The 19,977-nt window shown below is 50.7% G+C and overlaps 2 protein-coding genes and 1 long non-coding RNA gene across 4 annotated transcripts; 1 reads left to right on the top strand and 2 right to left on the bottom strand.

Moving 5' to 3' along the window:
* Window positions 1–2,782: 2,782 nt before the first annotated feature.
* On the bottom strand, window positions 2,783–3,418 carry LOC118517309. The gene has a single exon (XM_036063295.1). The coding sequence runs from the start codon at window positions 3,416–3,418 to the stop codon at window positions 2,783–2,785; it is 636 nt and encodes a 211-aa protein (XP_035919188.1).
* Window positions 3,419–11,601: 8,183 nt separating this feature from the next.
* LOC118517311 lies at window positions 11,602–15,886 on the bottom strand. Of its 2 annotated transcripts, XR_004908290.1 has the most exons (3): window positions 15,745–15,886; window positions 13,893–15,687; window positions 11,602–13,822 (listed from the first exon to the last, which is right to left on the bottom strand). It is a non-coding gene; the product is annotated as an uncharacterized LOC118517311 (long non-coding RNA). The 2 variants fall into 2 exon arrangements; XR_004908289.1 differs by having other exon boundaries at window positions 11,602–15,687.
* Window positions 13,800–17,027, top strand: LOC118517310. Its single transcript, XM_036063296.1, has 2 exons — window positions 13,800–13,977; window positions 14,632–17,027. The coding sequence occupies exons 1-2, from the start codon at window positions 13,828–13,830 to the stop codon at window positions 16,996–16,998; spliced, it is 2,517 nt and encodes an 838-aa protein (XP_035919189.1). The 5' UTR covers window positions 13,800–13,827; the 3' UTR covers window positions 16,999–17,027.
* Window positions 17,028–19,977: the final 2,950 nt, after the last annotated feature.

Below are 19,977 nucleotides of genomic sequence, written 5' to 3'. Positions count from 1 at the left end.
TGCTCGTACGTCCGGTCCCACTCCAGATTCCGAACACCAGTCCTGGAGTGTTCGTTAGCTGGATCGTTCAGCCGGTGATGGACCCTGCTGTCCTCCTCGATCTGCATGCATATCGGGATGAGACCGGCCAGCAGCACGGCCGTCTCACCCCTCACCGTCCGGAAAGCCCGACAGACACGAATGGCCGTCGTCTTCTGCACTCGCTGCACCAGTCTCCGACATTGTTGCAGCTGCAGTCCCTCCGACCATACTGGGGCACCGTAGCGCAGGATGGAGTCCGCTACTGCCGCCAGCAGTCGGGCACGCGACGACTTCGGGCCACTGTGGTTCGGCATGAGGCGCGTTACGGCTTCCGCAACTCTCATGGCCTTCGCTGCAACCTGCTGAACGTGCGGCAGCCATGACAGGTGGTCGTGCAACCAAACTCCAAGATAGCGGATGGAGCGCTGGGATTGCACGACCACACCCCTGATGTTGATGCTGACGACCGGATGACGCTTCAGCGTAGATATCAGCGTCATTTCCGTCTTCTCTGGTGCCAACGAAAGATGGTTCCGGTCCAGCCAGTCCGTAATTGCCGCGATGGCTCGTTCAGCAGTCGAGGAAGCGGCCTGGGGTGTCGTTGCGGGGACCAAGACAACAAGGTCATCAGCGTAGCCAATAACCTCGGCCCCCTCCGGCAACTGGACACCCAGGACCCCGTCGTACAGCACGTTCCATAGTGTGGGTCCCAGTATGGAACCCTGCGGAACGCCCGCACTGATGCTCCGCTCGACGGGGCCCTCGCTGGTATCAATAACCAGCCGCCGATCCTCAAAGTAGCTTTTCAGCATCTTCTGCAGCGATGACGGTACCCCCTTGTCCCTCAGCGCGTTGGCAATGGCTTGCCAGGGCGCAGAATTGAAGGCGTTGCGGATGTCTAGTGCCACCACCATCAGGCAGCGCTTGTCTCGGGCGTTGGTACGGCGAAAGGACATGGCCGTCCTGCCCGCTTCGACAACGCGCTGGATCGCACTGATGGTTGATCTGCCTCGCCGGAACCCGTACTGCCCGTCCGACAGCCGTTCTGCTTCCGGTTCCTCCAGGAACTCGTTGAGGCGGTTAAGAATTAGGCGCTCCAACACCTTGCCGAGTGCGTCGAGCATGCACAGCGGCCGGTAGGAGGAGCTTTCCCCGGGAGGCTTGCCAGGCTTTGGCAGCAGTACCAATCGTTGCCTCTTCCAAGGCGCTGGAAACGCACCCCGGTCAAGGCAGTCCTGGTACAAACGGACGAAGACCTCCGGGTACTTCCTGATGGCCGTCTTAACCGCCGCATTGGGGATACCGTCCAGTCCAGGCGCTTTCCGGTTCGCCATCGATCCCACGATGGACAACAGCTCGCCTACGGTAACAGGGGTCAGCGGTGATCTCTGCTCCTCGGTGTCTTCGCTGGACGATTCGGCTTCCGGCCAGTCAACAGGCGGATGTGTCGGGAACAGATCGTTAGCTATTCGCTCCAACACGACACGGTCTGTCTCAGGAGGCACGAAACAGCCACGGAGACGAGACATTACCACCCGATAGCCGGCCCCAAACTCGTTGGTTTCCGCCTGTTGAATCAGCTCGTCGAGCTGCGCTCGCTTGCTGGCACGGACAGCCTTCTCCACGGCTCTCCTCGCCGACCGATGATGAGCAGCCATGATGCTGCGCTCCTGCAGGTCGGTGGTTCGAAGCATTCGCTCATGCACAGCCGCACACTCCTCCCGAAGACGTAAAATCTCCGGAGTCCACCAGAAAAGGTCTCGATGGGGGTCACGATGCGACATGGTGACGCGCTCCATCGTGTCGTCGCATGCATCTAGCATGGCGTCGACCATCCCCTCCTGGCTGACGGCTCGCTCCGGGAAACCAGCCGTCTGGAGTGCGGCTACGAATGCCTCGGCCGAAAACTGCGTCGTCTTCCATCTACGGCCAGCGTGCCGATAAGTGGTGGATGACGAAGAGGACCCCTGTCCCCGCTGACGATGCTGCTGCTGATGTCGCTGCTGCCTCCCGTTCGAATGACGATGCTGCTGCTGCTGGTGCTGCTGCTGCTGCTGATGCTGATGCTGCTGCTGCTGCTGCTGCTGGTGTTGCTGCTGTTGTCGTCGCTGCTGCTGGTCAGGAGTTGAAGGCCCCACGGTGAAAAAGATGTACCGGTGGTCCGACGCTGTGTAGTGGCACGAAGCGGTGTTCGCTGCCACCTCCCAAGTGTCCGGACGAGCGATGGATGTGCTAGCGAAAGACACATCCACAACACTGGGAGTGGCGACTCCGTTGCCCACGAACGTCGGGACCGAGCCTTGGTTTAGAACCACAAGCCCGAACTGCCTGATGGTGTCCAGCAGCTCTTCACCGCGCCGGGTGGTGCGTTGACTACCCCACTCCTCATTCCAGGCGTTGAAATCGCCTGCCAGGACGATACGAGGGTGGGGTTGGGCCTCCAACTCCACCGCCTCCAGAAGTTGCTCGAACTCGCCGGTGTTGAGTCGCGGAGGGGCGTAGCAGCTAATGAACACCACCCCTCCAATCTGCGCAGCAGCCAACCCGGGCATGGCACAGCGCCACACCCGCTGGATCGGAAGGTGGCCGGTTGCCACCACAGCTGCTCTCCCCGACGAATCCACCGCCCAGTTTCCGCTGCCCGCCGGAGGCCGATACACCTCTGACAGCAGCAGCACGTCGACCCGCTTCGTGCGGGCTGTTTGCAGGGCCAGATCCTGAGCGATGCGTCCACCACCCAGGTTGACCTGCATTACCCGCATTACGCCCGCGAATGCTGGTTCTGGCGGCACGATGAGTGGCCCACACGATGGGGCCCCTGGCAGACAATGCACTTAGCTGCCGAAGTGCACTGGCTAATGCGGTGGCCCTCTTCGCCACACTGCAAACACAGACCCGACCGGTCAGACGAGGCACGACAGTTTCGTGCCAGATGCCCCATCAGAAGACAACGGAAGCAACGCTGACGGTCGAGTGGCTTCTTCGGCACTTCGCGGATGCCGCTGACGCATTGGCACAGTGTCAGCTTCTGCCCGATGAGAAGCCGTGCCTTTGCTAGTGGGAGCCGCACTCGAGCTCGCTTCGTGCCATCACGGAGCTCCCAGAGCTCGACACGCGCGATTCCCGGCTCTGCTCCCAGCTTCTCCTTGATGGCGAGCTCCACATCACTCTTCTCGGCCAGAGAGTCAATGTTGGTGACGAGAAGCTCTCCCATCTCCGTCACCACACGGACCACGCCATCCTCGCCGAGTGCCAGCTGGATCCGGCGAGCCAGCTCAGCGCTGTCCACATTCTTGCGTATTGGGACAATGAGATGACCTTGCGCGGTCCGACGCCCCATCCCAATATCTGCCCTGACGTCTTGCAGCTCCTGTGATGAGCGCAGCTTCACGTACATCTCCGTCCAGGTTTTGTCCGGACCGGGGACCACCGCGATGCGATCGGGTCGTGCAGGACGCCCCTTGGACTGGGCACGATGCTGCTGATGTTGTTGCTGCTGGCTCTGCTGCTGCTGCTGGCGCATCTGAGGTGGCCGGTATAGCTCCTGATGCGGTTGCTGCTGCTGCTGAGTCGGGCGTTGCGCTCGGCTATTACGACCGTTCAAGACCGTTGCCCAGGTCATCTGCTGCTGCATTGGCTGGAGTTGTGGCCACTGCTGCTGATGTAGCGGTTGCTGCTGCTGACGCTGCTGCTGCTGCTGCTGCTGCTGCTGCTGCTGCTGCTGCTGCTGCTGGCCCATTGCCGACACTGCGACCGTCCGTCGCTGCGGCTGTGGCTGGCTACGCTGCTGCTGCTGCTGCTGCTGCTTCTGCTGCTGCTGCTGCTGCTGCTGCTGCTGCTGCTGCTGCTGCTTCTGCTGATGCTGATGCTGCTGCTGCTGCTGCTGCTGCTTCTGCTGCTGCTGCTGTTGCTGCGAAGCCTTCTTCGCTCGGTTGCGTTGTTGCCGGCTGCGTTTCGTTCTGGCACTGCCCTGGCCACCAGACTGTGCCGAGGAATGTAGTGCCGTCAACGAACGCATTCCTTCCTGAACTGCTTCCAGCATGCACTTTAGAGCAACCTCGCGCTCCCGGCTGAGTCGCAGCTCCTCAGTAAGCGTCTCCACTTGCTTGGCGAGGGTCTCCAGCATCTTGTGCTGAAACTCCTGCGCAGACGCTTCTCCGCCGTCAGGGATCACCACAGATGTGGATGTCTCCCCTTCTACTTCCTGCGACGCCACCACCGTCTGCTCCAGGGTGGAGGCATCGGAGAATTCACCATCATCCTCCTCTTCCGATGTTTCAACAGCTTCCGCTGATCCGACCGACCGCGGTGTCACCGGAGAGGGGGAAGGGGTGTCCGACCGCTTCCCGGGAGCTAACAGCGACCGCACTCCGGAACGCAGCACTCGCCCCTCCATTCTGTGCCAGAGGGAATGACCGTCCGTCGTTAAAATCCCTTTGACAAGTTCTCGCGAAAACCGTGAAGAACGGGTTTTTCCGTTCTGGGGGGGTGGTGGTGGGTGGTAGGCAGGTACGGTGCTGTGTTTAGTGATGTCTTCTCAAGCCGCGTCGATGGAGGGGTCGGATGCTGGGGTGCAGCCGGAAAATTTGGAAGACCCAAAAGACGCTTTTCCGGACGTAACTCCCCCAAATGAAGTCCGATCGCCTCCGGTCCAACGACGTTTTTGTGCGCGTTGTTGCTGCGCACAACCTTGCCGAAGAAACTGACGCTCTAACTCTCCTGCTTCCCCGGGAAAATGGCGGAAAAGCGTTAAAAACGGGGTTTTTCCGCTCTGCGGGGGTGGTGGTGGGAGGTAGACAGGAAAGATGTTGTTTTCCGTTGTCCTCTCTTCACGCCGCGTCGATGGAGGGGTCGGATGCGGGGGTGGGGCCGGAAAATTGGGGAAACCCCAAAAACGCTTTTCCAGGCGTAACTCCCCCAAATGGCGTCCGATCACTTCCGGTCCAAAGACGGTTTTGTGCGCGATGTTAATGCGCACCACCTTGTTGCATATCTCGACGCTCTCAATCCCCTCCTTCCTCGGGAAATTCGCAAAAAACCGTAAAAAACGAGGTTTTTCCGCTCTAGGGGGGTAATGGGTGGTGGTAGGGGGTCGGAAATGGGTTCGATGGCTTCGTCTCTGCAAGCCGCGTCGTTTGATACCCCACTTGATGGGGTCCGGTGAATGGTTGGGAAACGGTGGGTGCCCGGAAAAACACTATTTTCCAGGGGGGGTGGGGGAAAACCCTTGCGGGGGGGTATTCTCCGTTGAAATCGGACACCCCTCCACAAACAAACCCCTATCGGGAGACGCACCGTTTTCCCGGTAGGTCCGGAAAACTCCTCAGCAACACGCTTTTCCGGCTGTGGCGCCCCCTGGCGGTGGAATCCTGCTGGATTTTCCCGCTTGGTGGGTGGGGGGCACCCGCCCGGACAACTCCCTCGAAGAACCGGAACTGCTATCTCCCCTCCTTCCCCGGGAAAACTCGGGAAAACCGTCACCGGGGGTGGTTTTTCCGCTCTGGGGGGGTGGTGGTGGGTGGTGGGGGGGCGGGGTGGTCACTACCGGATTCCCCTCCTCGAGACGCGTCGATGGAGGGGTCGCACGCCCGGATCGGTGGACTGGCCACCCGGGACGCCAAGAATCGGCCAGAGGGCCCGCCGGGAACTCCAGGAAACCAGGGCGGACACAACCCGTCCGAACACCGGGTGCTCCGCAAGGGGGATGTTCCGTCCGGATCTTCACTTCCAGAACCGGAATCAAACGGCCGTTAACGGTTTTTCGCGTCAGGGGGGGCAAAAAGCCGCCATTTTGGGAAGGCGAAAAACGGCGTCCTTTTTTTGAACAAAACTTTGTCCCCCTGTATCTCACTCAGTTTTTATGCGATCGACACCAAACTTTCACAAAACGTTCTTTTCACTAAGACGTACAAATCAATATATCGCAGCTTCCACGTAGGTCCTAAGCTGGCTGAGTTATTCACTGTTCAATTTGCAAACTTTGCCACGTCACCACTTCCGGTACTCCATCATTTCCGGCACTTTGAGGGCATCAAAAGATGCGCCCTGACGGCGCGCTTCTTTTGCACTATCACTTTCAACAATCCGTGAAGAATTCACTAAGTTATTCCAGAAAAACGATCTCACGAAAAACTCCCTCAATTTTCCGAATTTTCCGGAAAAATTCGGCTGGGAGGCGTAGGACCAGGATCGGGGGCCGCACACGTGGAATCACTGTCCTAACTTAACTTTTCACCGATTTTCCTCGAAAAAACTTTTTTCACGGAGCACCATACAAACACGTCTGTTCGGTTCGGCTGCTCGATCGCCACTACAGGGATAACTGGCTTGTGGTCGCCAAGCGTTCATAGCGACGTGACTTTTTGATCCTTCGATGTCGGCTCTTCCTATCATTGTGAAGCAAAATTCCCCAAGCGTAGGATTGTTCACCCTTTCAAGGGAACGTGAGCTGGGTTTAGACCGTCGTGAGACAGGTTAGTTTTACCCTACTGGTGTGTGCTAATACGTGCTATCGTAACGGAACTCCTGTGCAGTACGAGAGGAACCACAGGTACGGACCACTGGCTCAATACTAGTTCGACCGGACTTTGGTATGACGCTACGTCCGCTGGATTATGCCTGAACGCCTCTAAGGTCGTAACCAATCCGAGCTGATAGCGCTTCAAAACCTAATGGGCAATCGGAAGCTAGCGGGCCTAACAACCCTCCGAGATCCGCTGGAACTGCCTCTGCAGCCTGGCGCCTCATCCCCGCTTCATAGACTGGGCCGCATCGCGCGGGGTCGCACTGCACGTGTTAGTACCTGACCATAGGGAACGCCGGTGGCCGCCGACCTCGCCGACCGTGGACTTGACTAGTTTCGATGCCCACCGACCGCCCGCAAACGACGGGACTTCAGGCTAGGAGTTTCAAGTTGTAGAGATGCGTTCGCATCGATCCTCTCAGGCGACCTACGCCTGGTGGTGTTATGGTGGACGCAAGGCACGTCCTGGCCCGGTAGTATGTACAAGAAAATGTACAAGTCCGGGAATACGGGGTGCATCGTATGTAACGTTCGATGTACATATAAAGCCTGGTAGGTGTTGGGATTATATCTGCAACACGGGCATTATCGAAAGATGGTTAAGTGGAGTCACCCAATGGGTGCCGTGCGTTATAAGGTACGTAATGCACAGTAGAGATACATTATCGGGAGGTGGAACCCGAAAAATGTACAAGTCCGGGAATACGGGGTGCATCGTATGTAACGTTCGATGTACATATAAAGCCTGGTAGGTGTTGGGATTATATCTGCAACACGGGCATTATCGAAAGATGGTTAAGTGGAGTCACCCAATGGGTGCCGTGCGTTATAAGGTACGTAATGCACAGTAGAGATACATTGTCGGGAGGTGGAACCCGAAAAATGTACAAGTCCGGGAATACGGGGTGCATCGTATGTAACGTTCGATGTACATATAAAGCCTGGTAGGTGTTGGGATTATATCTGCAACACGGGCATTATCGAAAGATGGTTAAGTGGAGTCACCCAATGGGTGCCGTGCGTTATAAGGTACGTAATGCACAGTAGAGATACATTGTCGGGAGGTGGAACCCGCAAAATGTACAAGTCCGGGAATACGGGGTGCATCGTATGTAACGTTCGATGTACATATAAAGCCTGGTAGGTGTTGGGATTATATCTGCAACACGGGCATTATCGAAAGATGGTTAAGTGGAGTCACCCAATGGGTGCCGTGCGTTATAAGGTACGTAATGCACAGTAGAGATACATTGTCGGGAGGTGGAACCCGCAAAATGTACAAGTCCGGGAATACGGGGTGCATCGTATGTAACGTTCGATGTACATATAAAGCCTGGTAGGTGTTGGGATTATATCTGCAACACGGGCATTATCGAAAGATGGTTAAGTGGAGTCACCCAATGGGTGCCGTGCGTTATAAGGTACGTAATGCACAGTAGAGATACATTATCGGGAGGTGGAACCCGAAAAATGTACAAGTCCGGGAATACGGGGTGCATCGTATGTAACGTTCGATGTACATATAAAGCCTGGTAGGTGTTGGGATTATATCTGCAACACGGGCATTATCGAAAGATGGTTAAGTGGAGTCACCCAATGGGTGCCGTGCGTTATAAGGTACGTAATGCACAGTAGAGATACATTGTCGGGAGGTGGAACCCGCAAAATGTACAAGTCCGGGAATACGGGGTGCATCGTATGTAACGTTCGATGTACATATAAAGCCTGGTAGGTGTTGGGATTATATCTGCAACACGGGCATTATCGAAAGATGGTTAAGTGGAGTCACCCAATGGGTGCCGTGCGTTATAAGGTACGTAATGCACAGTAGAGATACATTATCGGGAGGTGGAACCCGAAAAATGTACAAGTCCGGGAATACGGGGTGCATCGTATGTAACGTTCGATGTACATATAAAGCCTGGTAGGTGTTGGGATTATATCTGCAACACGGGCATTATCGAAAGATGGTTAAGTGGAGTCACCCAATGGGTGCCGTGCGTTATAAGGTACGTAATGCACAGTAGAGATACATTGTCGGGAGGTGGAACCCGAAAAATGTACAAGTCCGGGAATACGGGGTGCATCGTATGTAACGTTCGATGTACATATAAAGCCTGGTAGGTGTTGGGATTATATCTGCAACACGGGCATTATCGAAAGATGGTTAAGTGGAGTCACCCAATGGGTGCCGTGCGTTATAAGGTACGTAATGCACAGTAGAGATACATTGTCGGGAGGTGGAACCCGCAAAATGTACAAGTCCGGGAATACGGGGTGCATCGTATGTAACGTTCGATGTACATATAAAGCCTGGTAGGTGTTGGGATTATATCTGCAACACGGGCATTATCGAAAGATGGTTAAGTGGAGTCACCCAATGGGTGCCGTGCGTTATAAGGTACGTAATGCACAGTAGAGATACATTATCGGGAGGTGGAACCCGAAAAATGTACAAGTCCGGGAATACGGGGTGCATCGTATGTAACGTTCGATGTACATATAAAGCCTGGTAGGTGTTGGGATTATATCTGCAACACGGGCATTATCGAAAGATGGTTAAGTGGAGTCACCCAATGGGTGCCGTGCGTTATCAGGTACGTAATGCACAGTAGAGATACATTGTCGGGAGGTGGAACCCGAAAAATGTACAAGTCCGGGAATACGGAAAAGTTCCCCATGAAAGGCTGGGGATACAATTATTGATACAAATAATGTGCCTAAGGGTACATTTATTTTTCTAAGTCCCAGAAATCCGTCACTGAACATCACGACTTACAAACACATCTTCCCCCGGTCCTCCCATATACGGCACGGGGACAAGTATGAAGAATGAAAATCATGTGTGTATGGAACATATAATGTGCCTGAGAGCACATTTTTTTTCTAAGTCCCAGAAATCCGTCACTGAACATCACGACTTACAAACACATCTTCCCCCGGTCCTCCCATATACGGCACGGGGACAAGTATGAAGAATGAAAATCATGTGTGTATGGAACATATAATGTGCCTGAGAGCACATTTTTTTTCTAAGTCCCAGAAATCCGTCACTGAACATCACGACTTACGAAGACATGTTCCCCCGGTCCTCCCATATACGGCACCGGGACAAGTATGAAGAATGAAAATCATGTGTGTATGGAACATATAATGTGCCTGAGAGCACATTTTTTTTCTAAGTCCCAGAAATCCGTCACTGAACATCACGACTTACGAAGACATGTTCCCCCGGTCCTCCCATATACGGCACGGGGACAAGTATGAAGAATGAAAATCATGTGTGTATGGAACATATAATGTGCCTGAGAGCACATTTTTTTCTAAGTCCCAGAAATCCGTCACTGAACATCACGACTTACAAACACATCTTCCCCCGGTCCTCCCATATACGGCACGGGGACAAGTATGAAGTATGAAAATTTTTGGTCACAGCGTGAAATCCCTCTAATGATCATGAAAATAGCATCGGATCACTTATCTGACCATAAAAAGTGGACCAAAACCCTATTTGGACAAACTTTTTGGTCCTATGAAAAATTCACTTTTCATATATGTCATGGTCGAAAATTTTCTAAGTCCCAAAAAATCACATATTCTCGAATATCTCGAAAACTACGTATCGGACAGGGGTCAACCAAGGTGTTTTAGAAAGGTCTTTACAAGCTCTATTTAATGAGCCATAGCGACTTTCAAGTGATTTTTTGACACTTTTTCGCATATCGGCATCCTTGGTTCCCATACTGGCCATAGGCCATAGGGCACCGAACGGCCAACTTTTGGTCCGGGGGTGAAATTTTTTTTTCACGAGATTTTGATGAAAATGGCTTCGGAACGCGTTTCTAATAATGAAAAGTGAAACCAAACAGTATTTGCGAAGAAAAAATTGTCCTATGAAAAAATCACTTTTCATATATGTCATGGTCGAAAATTTTCTAAGTCCCAAAAAATCACTTATTCTCGAATATCTCGAAAACTACGTATCGGACAGGGGTCAACCAAGGTGTTTTAGAAAGGTCTTTACAAGCTCTATTTAATGAGCCATAGCGACTTTCAAGTGATTTTTTGACACTTTTTCGCATATCGGCATCCTTGGTTCCCATACTGGCCATAGGCCATAGGGCACCGAACGGCCAACTTTTGGTCCGGGGGTGAAATTTTTTTTTCACGAGATTTTGATGAAAATGGCTTCGGAACGCGTTTCTAATAATGAAAAGTGAAACCAAACAGTATTTGCGAAGAAAAAATTGTCCTATGAAAAAATCACTTTTTCTTAGGGTACGGGTCAAAAATTTTCTAAGTCCCAAAAAATCACTTATTCTCGAATATCTCGAAAACTACGTATCGGACAGGGGTCAACCAAGGTGTTTTAGAAAGGTCTTTACAAGCTCTATTTAATGAGCCATAGCGACTTTCAAGTGATTTTTTGACACTTTTTCGCATATCGGCATCCTTGGTTCCCATACTGGCCATAGGCCATAGGGCACTGTTGAATTTGGATAATTAGTATAATTAATTAATTTGCATGAAAATATTTTGAATTGTTATTGCATGAAAAATAAACAACACTTGACAACACTACGAGCAGAGAGTATAAACCAGACGCCAATGTAAGAAAAGTGAACTAGAGTAATTGAATTATGTACAAATCTGACGGTTGAATAAACATTACAAAAGCAACTTCCAAACGCATAACACATATTCAATTATCCGCTACAGTTTTAGAAATTCCCAAATATCACAAGTTTCCTCCCTTCACGACCGGTGTAATTTATACATTTGGTCCTTCGAACCGGATCGGTGAAAGGAAGCATTACGTGCAGTGAAACTTGCAGCAGGACACTACGTGTTCACAGATTTGGGAATAAACGGCACTACGTACCGTTTATGTACAGTGGTGATTCAAAGTGTGATATTTCTCCGTTTAAACCCGTTGTGTTTTTCATTTCCTTTGGTTGCCCCGCTATCACGGGCAAAGGAGACGTTTGTGAAGTGTTCGTGAAGATTACATCGTGTCACGAACAAGGAACAGAAAAGCGAGTGTGTAGTTCGATCGGAACGCGTAAGAAAACCGACGCCACCCACGCCATTTCAAATTTGGCACCCATAACTGCAACGACACCCATTGCGTTTTCAAATTTGCGCCATTCGAAATTTGGTTTTGCGTACAAGTTGCATCCAAGTTACAGTGAGATTATCCTACGCGCCAAAAATTCAAAGAGAAAATGGCGAAACAATTAAAAGCGTTTCAACTGAAAAAACGCCAAGCTGCCGAGCTAATTAAAACCGTGGAACAGTTCACCAGTGAATATACCGATGATAGAGTGAGTGAAGTATCAGTGTGTCTAGACCAGCTGGAAAGGTATTACGAAGATTTTCTCCAGGCAAGCGCGAAAGTTTCGGAGCTAGATGAGGATGGGGCGGAAACGTATGTGGCGGAACGTTGCGAAATGGACACGCGTTACCGACGCGTGAAGGGTTTCCTTCTACGAAGGCAACCCTCGAACCCGGGTGTGAGTGATTCGGTGTTGATCGCGAATTCAACGATGAATACTACGGGACGATCGAGTGCTGTGAATGTGCGTCTGCCGAAAATCGAATTACCTACGTTTGATGGTGATTCTACCAAGTGGCTTACTTTCCGGGACCGATTTGTAGCTATGATTGATTCTTCCGCGGACATTCCTAACATCATGAAGCTGCAATATCTGCTGTCGTCGTTAAAGGGTGATGCTGGATTGCTCTTCGAGCATACCACCTTAACAGCAGATAATTACGACGTGACGTGGACTGCCTTGCTGAAGCGATACGACAACCCGCGTACGCTTGTTCGCGAGTACTACCGGAAGATTCATCACCTACCGACAGTGAGCCGTGAAAGGGTGGATGAATTGGCGCAGCTCGTGGATGAATTCACGCGGCACGTGAACGGGCTGAAGAAACTCGACGAGCCCGTTGAGTACTGGGATACGCCGCTCGCCAACCTCTTGCTGATGAAACTGGACACGGCGACCATCTTGGCTTGGGAAAACCATTCAGCACAGCACACGAAAGATAAGTACAAGGAGTTAGTAGATTTCCTTCATAGTCGTGTCCGAATCCTTAAGTCAACGCGTGAGTTTTCCCATACTGAACTAAATACGAGAATGGTGGCCGGTAGCAAAAAAATATTCGAACATAGACCAAGGTTGGTGGGTAACACAGCGACGGCAGGAAGAGCAATACCGCATATGTCAGCGCCACAGCCACCACAACCACCGTGCATTTTTGGTTGCACGGAGGCTCACCATTTGCGGGCTTGTCCGGAATTCGCAAATAAGGACGTACCCCAACGGCGGGAAATCGCAACACGAGAACGGCTGTGTTGGAATTGCCTGAATCGTCATCACCAAGTGAGGGATTGCCGCTCGTCGTACCGGTGCACTACGTGCAAGGCACGACACCATTCACTACTACATGTGAATTCAGCGGTGACCATGGCTGCGCAATCCGATGAGGAAATGGTTCTTCTGGAAACGGTCCTTCTCCAGCTCGTGGATGATCACGGCAACACGTATGATGCGCGGGCACTTCTCGATTCGGGATCGATGTGCAATTTCGTTTCCGAAACCATGGCGCAGCGATTGCTAACACCGTTGTCAAAGGTAGACGTTGCCATATCTGGTATAGGGCAACACATGCAGCACGTCAAGGGTTCCATTACAGCGGCCGTTCAATCGAAAGGGGCTGACTTCTCTACAACAATGGAATTTCTTGTACTAAAGACTCCGTCGGCAGATCTTCCAACCACACCGATAAACGTAGAGTCGTGGTTCCTCCCGAATATAAAATTGGCTGATCCTACTTTCCACGTCCCCGGAAAGGTAGATGTGGTTATTGGCGGTGATACATTTTGGGAACTACATACTGGAAGGAAGCGGTCACTGGGCGAAGGAAAACCATGGTTGTTGGAGACACCGTTTGGATGGGCGATCTCTGGGAATACTTCCCGTTGTTCTGGGCCCAATTTGCGGTTGTGTCACCTGGCAACCAATGAAGGTGACATTGCAGCTTCGCTACAACGGTTCTGGGAGGCTGAGAGCATTTTAGAAGGCCCTGCGTTGTCTTTGGAAGAAGACCTGTGTGACAAGTATTATGCTTCCACGACTACGCGAAATGCTCAAGGTCGCTATGTCGTGTCGTTGCCGCGAAATGCCAAACCGGAGAAAGTCCTGGGTTTGTCAAGGGATATAGCAGATCGGCGTTTGTTGGGAGTTGAACGGCGGCTAAAGGCCAATCCTGTAATGGAAAAGGAGTATAAAAGGTTCATGGTAGAATACGAGCAGTTGGGACACATGGTGAAACTCACCGAACCTGTCGACGATAGTGAGCCGCACTGCTACATCCCTCATCATGCCGTGATTAAGGAGTCGAGTTCTTCAACCAAGGTTCGTGTTGTTTTCGATGCATCCTGCAAAACAACATCGGGCTACTCCTTGAACGACACCTTACTCATTGGCCCAACGGTACAAGATGATCTGCTCACAATCATCTTGCGATTCAGGAAGCATTCTGTCGCATTAGTGGCAGACGTGGAGAAGATGTACAGGCAGATCCTGCATTATGATAAAGATCGAAAACTGCTACGCATTCGATATCGGGAACGTTCAACCGAACCAATAGCAACGTATGAGCTACAAACGGTGACCTACGGTACCGCATCAGCTCCGTTCTTGGCCACTCGTACGTTGCAACAAATTGCGCATGACAACAAACAGGAGTACCCCAAAGCCGTAGACCCGGTTCTGCATGATTTTTATGTGGATGACTTGCTGACTGGTGCAGCAAGTGTTTCAGAAGCCATCGAAACACGTAAACAGATATCATCGATGTTGGAATCAGCGGGCTTCTCACTAAAGAAATGGGCGTCGAACATACCGGCTGCGCTTGATGGTGTTCCAAGCGCCGATTTGGCCATCAAATCAGTTCTAGACTGGCAAGAAGACCAAGCAGTCTCAACACTGGGCTTGGTTTGGGAACCATCCAACGATATGTTTCGGTTTCGGGTGGATTTGCCAACCCCTGCAGAAGAGCTGACACGATGCCTGGTGTTATCATACACGGCCAGAATCTTCGATCCTCTTGGTCTGTTGGGACCAACGGTGATACTCGCCAAGATGTTCCTGCAACGCCTATGGGGATTGAAGCACGAGGGGAAGACGCTGGACTGGAATCGTCCGCTACCAGCGGAGATTCAGGAAGAGTGGAGGAGGTTCCACTCAACGCTCTATGTGTTACGCGAACTGCGAGTACCTCGATTGGTGGCACATAGCAATCCGGAAAGGCTGCAGCTGCATCTCTTCGCGGATGCATCTCAAGGAGCCTATGGAGCATGTTGTTACGTACGCTCGGATTCGACACGGGGCTCTACGGTTAGATTGCTAGCGGCTAAGTCCAAGGTGGTGTCCCTCTCAAACACACATTCCATCGCCAGATTAGAACTGTGTGCAGCACGGCTAGCAGTACACCTGTTCCAGAAGGTGATTCGAGCACTCAACGTTTCATCGTCGACGGTTATCTGTTGGACAGATTCCATGACCGTCATGCATTGGCTCAAATCATCACCTCGTCGATGGAAGCCGTTCGTCGCCAACAGGGTGGCGCAAATACAAGAGGAGACCCGAATTTCATGCTGGCGTCATGTTCCTGGTAGCGATAACCCGGCGGATGATATATCGCGCGGGTTGAGGCCCGAAGAGTTACTGCAGTGCGAGCGATGGTGGCAGGGGCCACGTTGGTTGTCCTACGGACAGGAAGAGTGGCCGGTGGAACCAGTACTCGCGAAAGAGAACGAGACGGACATCGAGGAGCGGTTAGCGGTGTCCAAAATAGTCATCACCTCTACGACGTGTGACTTTAGCAACACACTTTTCGCACGTTATTCCTCGTACGGCAAGTTGCGAAGGGTTGTTGCTTATTGCTTGCGAATCCTCTCCAACCTCAGGGCGAGCAAGTCAACGTCGATCAACAGCGTCAAGCGGAATACGGACATGAAGACGCTATTGAGTTCCGTTCCACCGCTTACAGCGGCGGAGTTGCAGGATGCGGAACTGAGGTTGTGTCAACGGGCACAACATGATTCGTTTGCGGAGGAGATGGACGACCTGAAACGAGGAAAGCTGGTGAGCGGAAGGTCGAGACTAAAGTGGTTGTCTCCATACCTCGACCCAAAGGGTGTGTTACGCGTCGGTGGCCGGCTTGGTAACGCCAACATACCAGAGTCAACCAAACATCCGATTGTCCTCGCTGCATCACATCGGCTGTCGACACTACTGGTCGAGAACACTCATCATCAAAAGATGCACGCGGGGCCACAATTCATGTTAGCAACAATCCGGCAGAAGTTTTGGTTGATTGGGGGCCGAAACTTAGCAAAGAGCGTGTACCATCGATGCCACACATGCTTTCGGAACAAGCCAACGCTGGTGAAACAGGCGGTAGCTGATTTGCCTAAGTCACGAGTGACACCAACGCGACCGTTTGCCGTCAGCGGCGTCGACTACTGTGGGCCGTTTTTGTTAAAGTCGACCGTCCGCAACCGAAGCCCAACGAAGGCATACATCGCGATATTCGTATGTTTCGCGACAAGGGCAGTCCATATCGAGCTGGTGAGTGATCTCACATCGACTGCTTTCCTATCAGCACTACGTCGCTTTGTCGCGAGACGTGGTAAAGTAGCCGAATTGCATTCGGACAATGCAACGACGTTCAAGGGCGCGGCACACGAGTTGCATCGCATCTATAGGATGCTGAAAATCGATGAGGGTGATAGGAGAGCGATCTTTGATTGGTGCGCAGAGAACGAACTGGTATGGAAGTTTATCCCCCCGCGTGCGCCTCATTTTGGAGGACTTTGGGAAGCGGCAGTTAAGTCCGCTAAAAGGCATCTGTTAAAGACGATAGGAGTTAGAAGTGTGACGCAAGAAAATATGCTTACCCTTCTGGCACAAGTTGAGCTTTGTTTAAATTCGCGTCCATTGATACCAATATCAGATGAGCCAACAGATTTGGAAGCACTAACCCCGGGCCATTTCTTGATAGGGAGTAGCATGCAGGCGGTACCACAAGTAGATCTTAGCAAGATTTCTCCGAACCGTTTGAAGGAGTACCAATTAGTGCAAAGGCAGATGCAAGAGATTTGGGCACGGTGGTACCCAGAATATCTACAGCAGCTACAGGCCAGGGCAAAGCACGCGAACAATACACCGGTGAAGCTAGAAGTGAACCAATTAGTGATCGTGAAAGAAGACAATACCCCACCTGCAGTTTGGCCAAAAGGGCGAATAACAGCTTTGCACCCAGGAAAGGACGGTGTAGTGAGAGTAGTAACTTTACGAGTGGGCACAGGAAAAGAAATTGTTCGAGCCGTCAGCAGAATCGCGTTACTACCCAATCCAATCGAACAGAGAGGTTAGAGCGGAAGAAGGATACACGTGGGAAATAGTAAACAACAGTTGTTGACATTTGGAGCGTCAAGTCAAGTTAAGTTTACACGTCGATCACATAGTTTCATGCATTTAAAAGAATTCTCTTTTGGTGGCCGGAATGTTGAATTTGGATAATTAGTATAATTAATTAATTTGCATGAAAATATTTTGAATTGTTATTGCATGAAAAATAAACAACACTTGACAACACTACGAGCAGAGAGTATAAACCAGACGCCAATGTAAGAAAAGTGAACTAGAGTAATTGAATTATGTACAAATCTGACGGTTGAATAAACATTACAAAAGCAACTTCCAAACGCATAACACATATTCAATTATCCGCTACAGTTTTAGAAATTCCCAAATATCACAAGTTTCCTCCCTTCACGACCGGTGTAATTTATACAGGCACCGAACGGCCAACTTTTGGTCCGGGGGTGAAATTTTTTTTTCACGAGATTTTGATGAAAATGGCTTCGGAACGCGTTTCTAATAATGAAAAGTGAAACCAAACAGTATTTGCGAAGAAAAAATTGTCCTATGAAAAAATCACTTTTCATATATGTCATGGTCGAAAATTTTCTAAGTCCCAAAAAATCACTTATTCTCGAATATCTCGAAAACTACGTATCGGACAGGGGTCAACCAAGGTGTTTTAGAAAGGTCTTTACAAGCTCTATTTAATGAGCCATAGCGACTTTCAAGTGATTTTTTGACACTTTTTCGCATATCGGCATCCTTGGTTCCCATACTGGCCATAGGCCATAGGGCACCGAACGGCCAACTTTTGGTCCGGGGGTGAAATTTTTTTTTCACGAGATTTTGATGAAAATGGCTTCGGAACGCGTTTCTAATAATGAAAAGTGAAACCAAACAGTATTTGCGAAGAAAAAATTGTCCTATGAAAAAATCACTTTTTCTTAGGGTACGGGTCAAAAATTTTCTAAGTCCCAAAAAATCACATTTTCTCGAATATCTCGAAAACTACTTATCGGACAGGGGTCAACCAAGGTGTTTTAGAAAGGTCTCAACAAGCTCTAAATAATGGGCCATAGCGACTTTTTAGTGATTTTTTGACAAATTTTGTCATATCGGCATCCCGAGTTCCCATACTGGCCATAGGCCATGGGGCCCCGAACGAAAAAATTTTGGTCCGAGGGTCAAAATTTTTTTTCTCATAAATTTGTTCAAAACGCCGTCGGAACGCGCCTTAGATCATGAAAAGTGAAAAGAAACAGTATTTTGCAAAAGTTGGGGTGGCCTATGACTTACATGGCCACGTCCTAGGTCCGAGTTCCCGAGGTCGTGTTCTTCAGTGGCGGAAAAAAATGGCCACTTGTGGGAGATGCAAAATGTTCATTTTGTATTATAGGGGACACACTATCGAAGCGAAAATTTCAGAAATGGCCTAAAACGTGAAGAAATGATGGGGTATGTACGAAAAGAAGGTTTTTATGGTCAAACGGTGAAAATTTTTTTTTTATGAAAAATTTTGGTCTCCCACCGTTCATGAATTTCTAGGACCAAAAATCGAAAAATTTGAAAACTTCACGATCGAAAGGGAAACGCATATGTGGTGTTCCTAGGTGTGTACGGTGTACGAAAAACGGGTTCACGATGAGATATCAGGCAAATAAGTGGACCTAAAGTGAGTTATACGGGTAAGACGAGGTGTCCAAAGACCGAAATAGGGGTACCAACTGAGAACGAAATGAAGGTCCCCGAAGTCGCCATACAAGTTATAGGAGGTGTCCAAAGTACGAAAAGAGTTCCATATTCGGCTGTTCCTACTATATGGTTCCCTGATTGCTGCTCCAAGGAGTAGTGAGGAAGTGTCCAAAGGTCTGTTGGGGGTATCGAGGTGATACCCTCGACGGACAATATGCACGAAAAGTGGTTCGATGATCTATCCTGTAGGTCGTACGGCAGCCATACCCGGCTGGAAGTACCGCGGTAATTCCGCAATAAAACGTTCGCCAGACGAACAAACAAATTGAATTAGCTCATCGTAGTGTACGGAAACGAAACGAAAATGTAAGGTGATTAGGGATCCGGGAGCAATCTCGCGATCCCATGGTTCGGTGTAAGAAATGATACGAAGTGTTCATAAGTCTCCTCTGGAGGCAGAACCATCGTAGCAAAGTTCGGGAACCCAAGGGTCACAAAAACTCGTAGGACGATATCCACGAATAATCGGGGACTTGTGGGGACTACCGTGCCCTGACAAGTCAACTACACCTTAACTGGTGATGGTCGTCCTACGGGGACCTGCGGGGAACAAAAGGGTCACTAAAACTCGTAGGACAATATCTCCGAATAATCGGGGACTTGTGGGGACCACCGTGCCCTGACAAGTCAACTACACCTTAACTGGTGATGGTTGTCCTACGGGGACCTGCCGGGAACCCAAGGGTCACAAAAACTCGTAGGACGATATCCACGAATAATCGGGGACTTGTGGGGACTACCGTGCCCTGACAAGTCAACTACACCTTAACTGGTGATGGTCGTCCTACGGGGACCTGCGGGGAGCAAAAGGAGTCAGAAACAATCGTAGGACGATATCCACGAATAATCGGGGACTTGTGGGGACTACCGTGCCCTGACAAGTCAACTACACCTTAACTGGTGATGGTCGTCCTACGGGGACCTTCAGGGAGCCGCAGTAAGTCGCAGGTCGTATGCGAGCCTTGATTGGTCCTGTTGGGGGCGTGCGGGGTGTAATGCCTCGGTACGTCAAATGTTGGTGTACGATGTACATCGATAATCTGACATCCTCCTGAACAACCTTTGCTCGTGTGGTTATTGGCGCTGTGGAGTCGGTGTACTGCCGCAGGTCAATGAGAGTGGTCACAACAAAGATTGTGTCACCTGATGAACGTAGAAAGAGAGTCTGCGGGGACTGGTGCCCTGGTAGACAAAAAATATCGAACAAGCAATTGACGAAGACGAATTCTGGTTGAT

The sequence above is a fragment of the Anopheles stephensi genome, unplaced genomic scaffold (genome assembly GCF_013141755.1).
Source record: "Anopheles stephensi strain Indian unplaced genomic scaffold, UCI_ANSTEP_V1.0 ucontig93, whole genome shotgun sequence".
NCBI lineage: Eukaryota > Metazoa > Arthropoda > Insecta > Diptera > Culicidae > Anopheles > Anopheles stephensi.
This window is presented reverse-complemented; position numbering and strand designations above follow the sequence as displayed.

Bases quoted from the DNA above. Each gene is read 5' to 3' on its own strand.
- LOC118517309 (XM_036063295.1), bottom strand. From the start codon at position 3,418: ATGTACGTGAAGCTGCGCTCATCACAGGAGCTGCAAGACGTCAGGGCA.
- LOC118517310 (XM_036063296.1), top strand. From the start codon at position 13,828: ATGGAAAAGGAGTATAAAAGGTTCATGGTAGAATACGAGCAGTTGGGA. The intron at 13,978-14,631 runs GTTGTTTTCGAT...ACACGATGCCTG, and splicing joins GTTCTTCAACCAAGGTTCGT to GTGTTATCATACACGGCCAG.